At 34.1% G+C, this 14,832-nt stretch overlaps 1 protein-coding gene and 1 pseudogene across 1 annotated transcript; both read left to right on the top strand.

Moving 5' to 3' along the window:
• The first annotated feature begins 366 nt into the window (after positions 1–366).
• Positions 367–2,189, top strand: LOC113357211 (peroxidase 12-like). Its single transcript, XM_026600544.1, has 3 exons — positions 367–760; positions 867–1,061; positions 1,493–2,189. Exons 1-3 carry the CDS (start codon positions 491–493, stop codon positions 2,111–2,113), a joined length of 1,086 nt encoding a protein of 361 aa, XP_026456329.1. The 5' UTR covers positions 367–490; the 3' UTR covers positions 2,114–2,189.
• Positions 2,190–5,126: 2,937 nt separating this feature from the next.
• On the top strand, positions 5,127–13,362 carry LOC113359915 (annotated as a pseudogene).
• Positions 13,363–14,832: the final 1,470 nt, after the last annotated feature.

Here is a 14,832-nt window from a genome sequence, read left to right on the forward strand (position 1 = left end):
CCTTTTAGACACCCCTTAGCACAATAGTTTGGATAGGAATAAAATGGGTATATCCCAATTAATCTGGGTATACCCAATCTCGCCAGGTAAATCAAGTCAAAAAAAATAAATAGTAAAACATAGTACAATTTTTCGAAAGCAACAAATGTCTGGCTTAAAATGAAAAAAGAAAACCCGGAAGTTTCTGCTTTCTACCTTTCTTTGAAAAACTGCTCATTTTTATAGATTGTGGACGTATTAGCAGCCTTGTTCTTTTGCACCCACCACGCCCACCACCACTATGCCCACCATTATGCTTAATTAGTATTCTAATCTAATCTATCATCATTTAATTAAGCATCTATAAATAGCGAATTCATTCGTCGTTTTCTTTCAACATTGCCAGTTGAGGAAAGTAGTATCATCACACTATTGTTCACTACTGAAAGTTTAAAACATAATTAGATTTCAAATCTAACACCTGATAACAAATCCATATATCGCTGGAAATATGGCTGCTTCATCTTCCTCTACATTTTCCTCATCTTCCTTCGTAATCTCTTGTGTTTTATTACTCACTGCTTCTTCTTACTTGTCTTCGTCGGTAGTAGAAGCTCAAACCACACCTCCATTAGTAAAGGGACTCTCATGGAGTTTCTACAAATCGAACTGTGCAAATCTTGAAAAAATTGTTAGAGACCAGCTCAAGATAGTTTTCAAGAAGGATATTATTCAAGCTGCTGGATTACTTCGTCTGCATTTCCATGACTGCTTTGTCCAGGTATATATATATATGTCATATAATATATTCTCCAAAAACTCAAACTTGTAGACAAAAAATGTCTATTTTGTTTTTACGTGTTCTTATAAATTAATGTGTGTGGTAGGGTTGTGATGGCTCAGTGTTGTTAGACGGGTCTGCTAGTGGTCCAGGCGAGAAATCGGCAGCACCAAATCTGTCGCTCCGAGCTGAAGCATTTAGAATCATCAACGACCTCCGTTCCCGTGTTCACAAAGCCTGTGGCCGTGTAGTCTCCTGCTCTGATATCACTGCTCTTGCTGCTCGTGACGCTGTCTACCTGGTAACTACATAATTTCTTTGCCTAAGAAGCTCGGCCTTAGAGCAAGTCTTATGGTGGAAGAGTTCCATCTTCCATCTTCCACGCCACCTCAACAATTGGAATCGTGGATGGAAGTGCAAGTGTAGTGGTGGAATAGTGAAAACGCTATTCTTAATAGCGTTTTCTTAGCGCTATTCTTATTGGCGTTTCCATGAATTCCACGAACCCTTCCACGAAACGGTGGAACCTTGCTTGAATTTTTTGTGGAAGACCCCAACTTGGAAGCCATTAGATTTAACATTCCATGGTTTTTCCACACTTGGAATAGGTTGGATTCCAGCATAAGACTTGTTGTAAGAGGATTAATTCAACGACAATTTCTTCATTCGGACTTTAATGTTCACTTTAATGCAATTATATTTCATTTTTAACTTTTCTTTTATTAATTCCAGTCTGGAGGTCCGGACTACAAAATCCCACTGGGTAGGAAAGATGGACTCAACTTTGCAACAACAGAAGCAACAGAGAATAACCTCCCTGCTTTCTTCTCAAATGCAAGTGTTCTCATCTCTGATCTAAAAGCCAAGAACCTCGACATCACAGATCTCGTCGCTCTATCCGGTGGTCACACCATTGGTAGAGCAGGTTGCACGTCCTTCACGGAACGTTTATACCCGAGCCAAGACAAAACCATGGACCCAAAATTCGCAGCAAATCTGAAAGTAACGTGCCCTAAGACTGACACTACCAACACCACTGTACTCGACATTAGAACGCCAAATGTGTTCGACAACAAGTACTACACTGATCTGGTGAACAGACAAGGTTTATTCACTTCCGATCAAGATCTATTTGTAAATACTAAGACCCGCCCGATTGTGAATAGCTTTGCTGCTAACCAGACTTTGTTTTTCGAGAAGTTTGTGTTTTCGGTGATTAAGATGGGCCAGTTAAGCGTGCTGACTGGTGCTCAAGGAGAGATCAGGGCTAACTGCTCTGCCCGAAACCCGTCAAAACTCTCATCATTCTACTTGTCATCTGTGGTCGACGAAGGTGAAACTGAAGCTTTTTAGTGGGCAACGACTAATCAAGTTTGAATTGATGTATGCGAAATTTTACTTATGTAGTAAGCAGTTTGTTTCTATGTTCCATTTTGTTTTTACGTTGTTGGCGATAAATTAAAGTCTGCGGGCACCCAACTCAAAACCAATTAGCAATGAGTGGAGTGACCCTTTCATATTATATTTTAAGTTATTAAAGGGATTTTAACAGTGTGGGACTATTATCCTTCACACGCCCCTTCACGTGTAGCCTCGTTGGTCTAACACGTGGACCTACGTTGTGTGGTGACCGTTGGACCTACTTACACACGGGCCTAGCTCTGATACCAAATTAAAGTCTGCGGACATCCAACTCAAAACCAATTGGCAATGAGTGGAGTGGTCCTTCCATATTATATTTTAAGTTATTAAAGGGATATTAACAGTGTGGGACTATTATCCTTTACAGCGATCATAAAAATAGTTTGGTCGGACCTTAATATATAAGCTTATCGTGCTCTTTGATCTATTTGCACTAGAAATTCACCCGTGCCATAACGACACGACCTCCATAGTGAGTAAAAAAAAAATTATGTCTAATCTTTGTCATTTTTTTTGTGGGCTATATATAAACGACAATTATTCTCCTATGTTTTTCAATTGTTTTGTTTTTCTTCTGAGAATTTTTAGGTTGACCTAAATATTTGTCTAGAAAAGATTATCGGGTGAAATATGTGGTGGGACCAATTAAAAACCTTTATTATCCCCATCATCGCTGGGTTTTTCTCGGATTTTTTTGGAAAAAAATTGTGGCTGCTTGTACAATTTTTTCTTTTGTATTAATAACCATCTTATTTTCACGTTAAAAAATCAACCACAACTCCGATAATAATGTTATTTATGTCATAATTACATAGAATAAACAAGGTGGTCTATACATTTTGTAGTTTGACGCTCACTCATGATCTTGGGATGTCGTGATCCATCAACCAGGCCAGTCTAGTAGTTAAATGTGCACTTCATTTTCGATTATCAAGTACGTTTAACCAAAAAACTGTTTAACATAAGCGTAATTGTGCCAGCCACAGGTTGTTTTGTTCCAATCCTGGACAATGTAGTCTTGAGTCTTCCTTCGGACCTTGACTTGTTCACATGAATGCAAGTCTTGTGCTACTCAAAATTTAGCCACTCCTTCTGTATCGATAGTGATATACTTTTAGGATTCTACACACAGATTAAAAAAATCTTGTGATCTTTCCTACCGTATATTGATTATCACCATAGTCCATATACATCAAAAAGATTGAGAGGTATTTCAAATTACGACTGATCTGGAAGACTTCAACTGTATACAGAGTACCGAGATAAAAATGCATTCAAGGACCGCAGGAAAAGCCGAGTCATCGGCTTCATAGGTGTGTTTGGCACGGATATGGTCGAGGGTGGAGTTCAGTCAATGAGAGGAGTCAAGGGTGGAGTTGAATTCCAAGTAGAGGTGTAAAACGTATCGGTCCGGCACAGCCCGGCCCACGAAGTCACGTGCTTAGCGTGCTGCGTGCTGTGCTGGCTGTGCCAGAGATTAAGAGGTGATGTGTTGTGCTATGCTAAATGGCGTGTCGTGTTGTGTTGTGCCAAAAAAATAAACGTGTTTTGCCGTGCCGGGCTGTGCTATCACACTTATTTTATATTCTCCAAAATTAATATTTTTGAGATATTTTAGTTAGTACATGTATTACTATTAAAATAAATTAGCATAACGAAAATAATATGTCATAAATTGGCTAAAACAATGATTTCTTTTGTGAAATATGCATCAAATGTGATGTATTTTGTAGTACTTTACGCATGACGTGACGTGCGTGCTAACACGTGCCGCGTGCTGTGCTGTGCCGGTGTGCCTATTTGTCTGGCACAACACAACACATTAAACAAACGTGATGTGCCCGTGCTGGACCGGTCACGTGTTGTGCCGCGCTGTGCTCGAATTTTTACGTGTTGTGTTGTGTCTTAAACGTGCTGGCCCGTCCCAATTTACACCTCTAATTCCAAGGGTGTTTGGCATGGGTGGAATTGGAACTCCAGGGAGTTGAAACTACTTCATTCAGTGGAAAATCAAATGACACCTCCCCCATGGAATTTGAAACTCCATCCTTCCAACTCTCCCATTGACCGTTTTGACATTTTATTTTCTTTTTTTCTTTAAGCAATAATTAATTTCCTATACTTATAAATTTACTATATAATTAAAATGTAATTATATTATATTTTATTTTAAAATTTATAATATTTTTTAATTAGTAATATTTAATACTTTAATAATATTTTTTTTTCGCATATTAAAAAATGGAAAAAAAATCTTATTATTTAAATACATTACCAATGTTGATAAATTATTAAATTTAAAATTTAAAATAATAGTTTTATTTAAATTTCCAAAACCGATTATTATTTATATATTTATTTGAATTAATAATTTAAATAAACTTTCAATTATATACAAAATTATTTACTAAAATTATATTTACATACATAATTGATAATTATTGTTGATAAATTACTTTTTCATTAAAAATAGTAGTTTTATTTAAATAATGTTAAGACTGACTATTATTAATATTATATTTACTTATTATAGTAATTAAATATTTTATTTAATTCGTACAAAAAAAAATATTTACTTAAAATAATAATTTAAATAACTTTTTCACTTCAAAAATCACATTTATATTATAATAAAATAAAATAATATTATTAATATATTGTTTTTACTTCAATTGTTGTTATAAAATTAAACAACCTTTTAGTCAGTTACCTAGCAACAAGCTGGGTTCCAACGCCTTTTTGGATGGCAACACCTAATCTATGAAAAATAAAACTACCACTACTAGCGTCATTACTAACTAAACAATTTTTCAGACGCTTGAAAAAACAGAAAGTATCCTCACCTAATTCTCCTAGAGTAGTGAAGGCTAGGACTCCCAAACCGTGGCCATGTGTAACACACTTGTCCAAGTACTTAGAGTGCTTGCGTGAGACCGCATTAGCTATGGCTTTTCCAGGGACGAAAGAGCGAATTCCATCACCTGTGAAGGGCGAGACACCTGTGACATCCATACAAACATCCTTTGCATTTTCCCAGTTAAGCACAAGAATATCAGCAGGTTTCAACTCCAAAATAAATAGTATATTATATATTTAATTATACTAATATTATATTATATTAATATTATCATATATTAATATTTTTAATTAATTAATATATTAAAAAGCTGACTGTTATTTAATATTATATTTATTTGAATTAATAATTTAAATAAACTTTCAATTAATATAAAATTATTACTAAAATTATAATTACATAATTAATTAATTATTATTGTTGTTAAATTATTTTTGCATTAAAATATAATAGTTTTATTTAAACAATGTCAAGACATGACTATTATTAATATTATATTTACTTAAAATAATAATTTAAATAAATTTTTCACTTCAAAAATCACATTTATATTATAATAAAATAAAATAATATTATAATACTATTTGTAATAAAATAAAATAATTTATTTGTGTTGGAGCCCAGCTTGTTGCTAGGTTACCAACCAAAAAGCTTTGTATAATGATTATAAAAAATAGTTTTATTTTGTCTACACATTGTAATACTAATATTATGTTTAAAATAACTAGTATATTGTATTTAATTAATTAATATTAATATTACATTACATGAATATTATCATATATTAATATTTTAATATTATACTATATTATATTAATATGCTAATATATTTACTTAATATTATATTATATTTATGTCATATTTAATTAATATTATATTTAAAATTATTGAAATAATATTATGTTTATTTAATTCTAATATCACATTTATTAATTTACTAGTCTTTTATTAGTTATTTATTATAAAATATACATTATTAATGATAATTAAATTAAAAATTATTTAAAAATAATTAAATATAATTTTTTGAAGAAAGTCAGTGGTTCAGGAATAAATTTACCAGCAAATAATATATTATAAATAAATATTTTGAAGAAATAAATATTTGAAAAAGGTGAATGACGTAATTTCCAATTTCATTAATAATCATGCCAAACACATAAATTTAGAAGGATGGAATTTAATTTCTAGGTAGTTTGAATTCTAGGTAGTTGGAACTCCCTGGAATTCAAACTACTTCCACGCCAAACGCAGCCTTAGTTCATTCATGCGGACCTCTGTTCTCAAACTTTTTCTTCCTTCTGCAAGAAAGTTTTGATGAGAGCGATTCCCTTTTATTTTGATATCGGCAGCAAAGGTAAGAAATATATTCATTAATAGGTTAAGGTAAGCAAGAAACAGCTCGAGGAGCTTACAATCCCGGCAGAGTGACTAAAGCAGCTAACAGAAGGATGGTCAATTAGTTACATAAGAATTGTCCATATGTATATATATATTTTTCGTTTTCGATTACAAAGTCCAAACTAGCACACCATATAACTCGACTGCGATCCTTCACGAAGATGTTTAAACATTGTGAAACCTACATAAAAGTATCCATTTTCATAGTACAACTAGATATAACCTATATGCATGTGATATGAGTCCCCATATTGAATTGCCAACCCCGTCGTTTCTTAGGTCGTATACAAGCAGACAAAAGGATTTAATTAGCACAGCGAATATAGTACCGCTGATTTTTGCTTTGAATTTGGTACCAGGGTAGGTGTATAGAATATAGGTACCATCTATATTCGCATAATTTATCAAAAGTAACTTTAGGGCCGGCGGTGCAACCACAGTCAATATGTTCGGTTGAATGAATTAAGACAGGACCAGTACCAGATGGTATGAATCTTGCTAATTAGTACCAAGTAATTACCGCAAATGGTCACATTTCTCAACTGAGACACTGACAGACGTGACGGTGTGCCTTAAATTTCCTGTCTTACTTCTCAACTCCAGAATAGTAAAATAGATACGCATAAATCATGTGGGGTTGATTTTTGCCTGCTAATTCAGGATAAGAATTTAAGCTTTGAATGTCATACGCTGTCTACGCTCTTCTTCAGAGGTAACTAGTTCTAACTAATGTTCCCCTCCCCTGTTTTCCTCCTATAGTAGTTGATTTTAGTCATAGCGTGTGCGAAACTAATAAAATTAGTTGACAACATAATGAGATTTGGTTGGTATCCTAAACAGCAAGATGATTAGCGATAATGTGACTATATTTTAGAGGGTCTTTTGGCCTGTTAATCTGTTTACTTCAAGTTATTAAGCTAATACGTTATTGGACTTTACATAAGCTGTAGGTAGAATTATCATCGCCCGAGGCCGAGATGCTGCAGCTGTGTATTGTATATGAAACATGAACTAGTCGTTTTCAGATACACACGTTCCGTATGATCTACTTTTCGCTCTTGCATATGTATCGTCGATCAATTGCGAATCATCTAGAGGTGATTTCATCATATGATGTCATATTTTATTGCCTCGTCTCTTCTAGACTTGCCTAAAAATAGATATGTTCAGAAGCATTTTGTTTTCAAGTAGAGAGAAACTAGCCACAAAAAGATCATTCAAAATGAATTCTTTTTCATTTCTCCAAATGATGATGCTGATTATGTTTATTACTGCTTCTGGAACTACTAAATCAGGAGTAGTACGCACAAACTTCACCACCAATAGCACCGGGATTGTCATTGACTTTCTACGATTCAAACTGCCCAAACTTGGAAACTATAATAAGAAACAGGCTCAGGACTGTCTTCAACAATGATATCGCCCAAGCTGCTGGCTTGCTTCGTCTTCACTTCCATGACTGCTTTGTTCAGGTAACTAATACTACTTTCCCTCATTTACCTCATACTCGAGGTTGAAATTAAATAAATCCCCGTTTTGTGTTCGGTGGAGTTGACAGCATAATTATGTTGATTTTCTGCACGCACTGCGTATATGCATGTAGGGTTGTGATGGATCAGTGTTGCTGGATGGATCTGCTAGCGGTCCAAGTGAGAAGGATGCTCCACCAAATCTATCACTCAAAGCTGAAGCATTTCGGATCATCAACGACCTTCGTGCCCGTGTCCAGAGAGCTTGTGGCCGTATTGTCTCTTGCTCAGATATTACTGCTCTTGCTGCCCGTGATGCCGTTTTCTTGGTATATATTATACACTCTCAATGATATTTGAACTTGTGTTAAGTAGATTACGAACGGGAGTGCGTGGTAATTAAATGAATTCAATAAATTTTGCAGTCTGGAGGTCCGGATTACAGAATCCCACTGGGTAGGCGAGATGGACTGACTTTTGCAACCAGAGAGGAAACACTTTGAAATCTCCCTCCTCCTTCATCAAACGCTAGTGTTCTCATCTCTACTCTTGCAAATAATCTGAATCTCACAGCCACCGATCTGGTTGCACTCTCTGGTGGTCACACCATAGGTATTAGTACTAGTTGCGGTAATTCTGGGGGGTCGGTTATACCCAACCCGAGATCCTAATATGGACCAAACCTTTTTCCGAAAGAGAACTTTGCTATTTCGTCCATAATACCCGACCCAGCTTAATCGCTAGTCCAGCGGGAAATAACATTTATCTGGAGGTCTAGAAAAAGGTTTGAGAAGCGAAAATTACTTCTTTACCCATGATATTTCACGTGCCAACACAGTCACATTTCTCCTAAATCAAGATTCAAAGCCAACATCGATATAAACTAGGACGCTCAATAAAGATCAAAATCAAAACGAACAATGATTTAACCCCTGAAATCGAAAACTCAGAAATCAAAAGTAACCCGAATCTGAAAGGAAATCATCAACAGGATCATTACAATCTTCATCTAACCTAAATCATCAAAACCCGTAGATCTGAAAATTGATTTCTACTCAAATCGACAAAAATGGTTATAACAAGAACAAATGAAAGAAGAATAAATTAGTTTCGCTTCTCAACCTAAATCAAAGAAGAAGAAGAAATCAATTGAATCAGCATCAAATAAAAATAAGAAAATATATTGATACTCAACCAAAATCAAAAAAATCTGGGTTTTCATCCAAAAACAAAAAAATGGTACTGATTCTAATTTGTTTCTATCTGTGAAATGTTTCTACTTCTACTTTTATTTATTTTTTATACCAATTTTCTTATATGATCCTACAGTACATACATATCAGTATGTACTGATAAAAACCCCTTGATATGTACTGCCCCTTTTGCTGCATCTGATCTTACAATACATATCAGTATGTACAAACCAAAATCCTTGATATGTATTGTAGGATATGAACCATCGGTACTTTATCTTACATAGATATAAGGTACATATTAACATGTACTGCTTAAACCTTTGTATGCTTGATATGTACCAGGTAAATCCTTGATATGTATTGTATATTTTGAAATTTCCTCATATGATCCTATAGTACATACTGAAATGTACTGTTAAAAACCTTTGATATGTACTGATCAAATGTTGTGTATGATCATACTCATACAGTACACATCAATATGTAACGCATGTATCATAGTCTTTAACTTTTGCAGTTCATATTATGTTCTGTATGATCCCACAGTACACATTAGTATGTACTGTTAGAAATCCTAGTTTATATTTTGATATGTGCTGTTGAAAGTACTTTGTTGTTGAATTAGTACATATCAACATGTAATGATGGATATATATGACCAGTTCATGTTATATCTAGTAGATACGGGTTAATCTTATGTTATAATATGTACTAACATGCAAATTGGTATGTACTAATCGAAAAACTGACTTTTAACAATTCATATCCACCATTAAATATCAACATGTACAGTTGGATAAGTTTGTAATTTAGATTTCTGATGCTTGTTGATTATACAGGTAAATGACTATGTGGGTTTGTGGTGCTTATGGTAGCTTTGTAATCAATGGTGCTGGTGGAGGTGTATACGCTAGGTGATAGTGTTGGAGCTGGTAATAGCTTTGCTGGTGAGCATTGATATAGTGCTGATAAGGGAGTTGTAGTTGGGTACGGATCGGTAATTGGTTACGGGAGCAGTGTGGCAATGGAAAACTAGTAGTTGTGGTGTTCGTTTAATCCTTTGTTTGCTTAGATGTTTTTCAATTGTAACTAGCTAATGAAGAGTTATTTTACAATAAGTAATGTTTTCTCTTTTTTTGTGTTTTGTATGGTATGTCATGGTTTATGACCAATATTCTTCTCAATGCAAAATGTCAAAAAAAAAAAAAATTGATCTATAAAGTAGGTTATGTACGGATATTGATATATATACTGAATCATTTTGTTGTGTTGGAATTTTTTTTTGCAAGTAACACATGGTTGAGTACGTTATCGTCTCTTATATTATTTTTCCCGTCATTATTTTGTAATATTTTGCAATATTGTACCGCTGTTCTAAATTCTTTGTTTGAATTTATAGTTTTGCAACATACTAGTCAGCATGAAGACGATTGAAAAAGAGTATGAAGCCTCTTTAAGAAAACAACAGTACATATCTGCAAAAAAAAGAGTATGAAGCCTCAAATACAAGCAGTACATATCTGCATGTACTGTAAAACCTTGCGCGCAAATAAGAAAACTGAAATTTTAACTCAAGACTATTTTTAGTACAAAAAGGTCTACAATTTAGTACAACAGGGTCTATGGAAAAAAGAAAAAACAAACTTAGCTTCAATATTTCTTATGGTACTGCAACATACTAATCGTATGAACTTGAAATAAAAGACTAAAAAGAGTATGAAGCCTTATCTAATAGCAGTACATATCTACCCGTACTACAAACATGGTACTTAAAAGAAAATTCTGCCATAAACATAACTTATCCAACTTTAGTACATATTGTATCACCCGATACATATCAATATGTATACAGTGAAACTTTAGTACATATCTACTGAGCGAAAACTTAGTACATATTGATATGTACCAAGTGAAATTTAGTATCACACATTTGATATCGTCTCCTTGTTTGATGAGCACGCTGATGGTGCCAACTCCTGTAGACCCCATTATGCAATATTAGGTAAACATCACAGAGAACAAAATAATAATAGGACAAAAAAAAAAGTTCGAAAACAAAAATAAGCCCAACTGACAGTATGTATCAATATGAATCACTACGTGTACAAGCATCTTAGTTAACTATCTTACCTAACCTAGTACATATCGATATGTACTGAGCGAAAAACTAGTAGATCTCGATATATACTAAGTGAAATCCTAGTAGATTTTGAGTGATTTTGTCTAGAATTAAGTGCAGTTTCTGCAAAGACTGATAAGAATATCATTGCAGAATATGTACATGTCATTGCAGAAAACTGTTTAAGCCGAGAAAGAACTGCTGGATCTAATGCACGATTACGAGCAATGCTATTTTCATAAAATCCAAGGATGATTTGACACAAGCAAGAGAGTAAAAGAAAGTGTATCAACAGAAGATAATAAAGAAATGCAATAAACTTATCTTACTTTCTTCATATGTATATTCAGAAAACCATTGAACTCTCATGCTTCTTATAAAAGCAAACACATCATAACATGCGTAAATAAGTTGCTTATTAATTTAGCAAACAAACATCAAGATTTGAAGAAAAACACATTACAAATTCACGTAAACAGACATAAATGAATTTAGTACATTTTAATATGTACTGAGTAAAACCTAGTAAATATTAATATGTGTTGACCCCTAGAACGCATTAATCCAGTCAAAAATATGTTTTGGCGAAGATCATCTGATCGTTACAAGAATCCCAAGAACAAGAAAATGATTATATTAAGAACACAAGCAGATATGCATATTTTGGAGATGTACCAACAATAAATATATTGCAAAGTCTATTTGAATGGAAATATCAGATATGAATTCATTTTCTTCTCAGTACATCAAATTATGTACTCAATTGATAAAACAAAAACAACATAGTAGATCCATAAACCTAAAGATCGTACACCAAAATCACTATAGAATCCAATCGTACACTCAAGTTCACTCTCGGTACATCAAATATACACAGTATACTCAATTCATATGCTACAATACATATTTTCTAATACTCACTACATATCCTACATTACATATCCTATAGATGATGCGGCTTTACCGAAAAAAATCCAAAATTTCATTAATAGTCATACAAGTCCCAACTAGAGCTTAAAGAAGCAAAAATTTATGTAAAACTTATGTTTCTCTAGCACTAATTTCATTCTAAAAACCCAATATTTATCACCGGAGGACCAACCGTGTCTTTCTTTTAATAAGTTGATAATTCTTCATCACCTACTTGGCAATCAGGCAAGAAAGTCATTTTTGTATGTCATATCAATAAACACAAAGTAAATGTTCCTCCACCATTATCATCAATCCAATCATACATTTAATTTGCAGAATGAAAGTAAGAGTCTAATAAATTAGGTTAAAATTTCCTAAATATCTTCCATAAGAATGGAAGATCCATCGCTGTAAGTTCAAGATAAAATATGTACCATCAAACCAATTGAGATCCAAAATCAAACCAATTGGAATAATTCAAAAATAAATCCCTAAAATACACGATTATGTAAAATCGATCAAAAAACAAATCTAAACTTAGATCAATGACAATGGAACCCACTTACCAAAATATATTTGCTTGAAAACACGACTCCATCAGAGATCCTAACGAGTTCACAATCTTCATATCTAGATCAGAGCTCGAGCAGGGAAAGGAAAATGCAAATGATGATGATAAGATTTAACTCTCCTTATTGTTTGATGTCAAGGGTATTATGGGCATCTGTGAAAGAACACATTACGTGTGGTGGACCAGCAGTAAAGAATTTTGGTCCAAAAACATGTTTTTGGACTACCGATTAAATAATTTCTATGAATGGATTAGACAGTAACCGGGTTCTCTAAAATAGGATTAACTAGTAATTCCTAATTTCCCTAATATCAGACTAACGTGCCCAGCAAACAACACTGTTAATACTACGGTACTAGACATACGGTCTCCGAACGTGTTCGATAACAAATACTACGTGGATCTCATGAACAGACAAGGTCTATTCACTTCCGATCAAGATCTGTACACGGATAGTAGAACCCGACCCATTGTGACTAGCTATGCTATCAACCAGACTTTGTTTTTTGAGAGGTTCGTGTTCTCTATGATTAAGATGGGCCAGCTCAATGTGTCGACTGGTAGTCAAGGAGAGATTCGAGCAAACTGCTCCGTCCGAAACCCTACCAGGAGCTCTTCATATTTATCATCTGTGGTTGACGATAATGAACAATAGGAAGTTGTAGAAGGTGAAAGTGCTGCATTTTGAGTACATACAGCTAGTTTAATTATATTACATGATTTTGAACCTTTAAGCTAGCTAGCTAGCCAGCTTGCTATACCTAGCTGTTGGTCTATACATGTTGCTATCCATTTATAAATGTAATGAAATAAAAGCTACAATTCTTGTTATATCATACCCTAGTTAGCAATTCGGAAAATGATTCGCGAATTATTACGTATTGATCGTTCCCGAACAATTCGCCAGTCCTAATAGCATTCTGCGTCCTTAGTACGCGCATGAAGATGAACTTCAGTATTTAATTAAAAAGCTTCATATAATTTGAAGGAAGAGAAAGCAAAAACATTTAATTGAAGCAAGACATTTATTTTTGTCCTCTCCATATATGTCCGTTGATAACCATCACTAAATCCTGTCACTTCTAACCAGTAACCACTGAATATGTGACTTTATATAACTCGATGATATTGGTAAAAATGTTTAAAACAACGTTTTCCCCAAAAGATGTTAGATTGCGAGCTGTTCCCTTTCATGTCAATCAACATTGATATGCTGCTCCACAGAAATAAAACGCTAATAACTATTATAACGACAGCACAACAACTAATTAAAATGTTCTTCTAAGCAAATATCGTTGACGCAAAAAAAAAAAAATTAAAAAACGATACTTTTCAGATTATCTTTTGGTGGTAATGGATTTTTTATGTTTCCATGAGCAAATATCTTACTGCATCTTTGTAACATTCATTTATGTTTGAAAATTGTTTTTGATACATCTTCCTTTTCAAGGCACTGCGGGAGTAGTTACTAGCATGAAAGTCATCATGGGATCTTTTGGGGACATTTCCATTCCTAAGACTGGGTCTAATGGTCCTCGAGGATTCAAGCTGAATCCTGGAACCACGTCAGCAAAACGCTTTACCTAGCCGCAGTGATAACCCAGGATCCGGCATTGGAACGCCTTTAGAATTGGCGCGACACGCCATTAGAAATTGCGTACCATTGAAATAAGAGCACCAGGTCAATGGAAATTCAACATTCAAAGTCAAAACGCCGTTTGAAATGGCGTAGGATGCCATTTCAAATGGCTTATCATTAATAGCCTTTAGATCTCCAATAAGATTATGAATCCAACGGTCTATATGATAGTGAATTTGAATTTTTATAAAATAGTGACAAAACGCCATTTGTAACAGCGTATGATGCTTTTTTGGTACGCCATTTCTAATGGCGTGACTGGATTGCACCCAGATTAGATCCAAGCAATCACTTGGATCAATTAGGAATCAGACTAACAATGACACATTAGACCACGCTTTTTCATCCAAATCCTGGATCTTGGAGTACCATTAGACTAAGTCTAATGAAAAAGAGGCATTGATTGAATAAGACCATGTGGTAAGAATCAGATCCACTCATTCAAGAGAGAACACATATATACGTACAGAAGTCAAATAATTGAAG

This window comes from Papaver somniferum, chromosome 3, assembly GCF_003573695.1.
Source record: "Papaver somniferum cultivar HN1 chromosome 3, ASM357369v1, whole genome shotgun sequence".
In the NCBI taxonomy this organism is placed as follows: domain Eukaryota; kingdom Viridiplantae; phylum Streptophyta; class Magnoliopsida; order Ranunculales; family Papaveraceae; genus Papaver; species Papaver somniferum.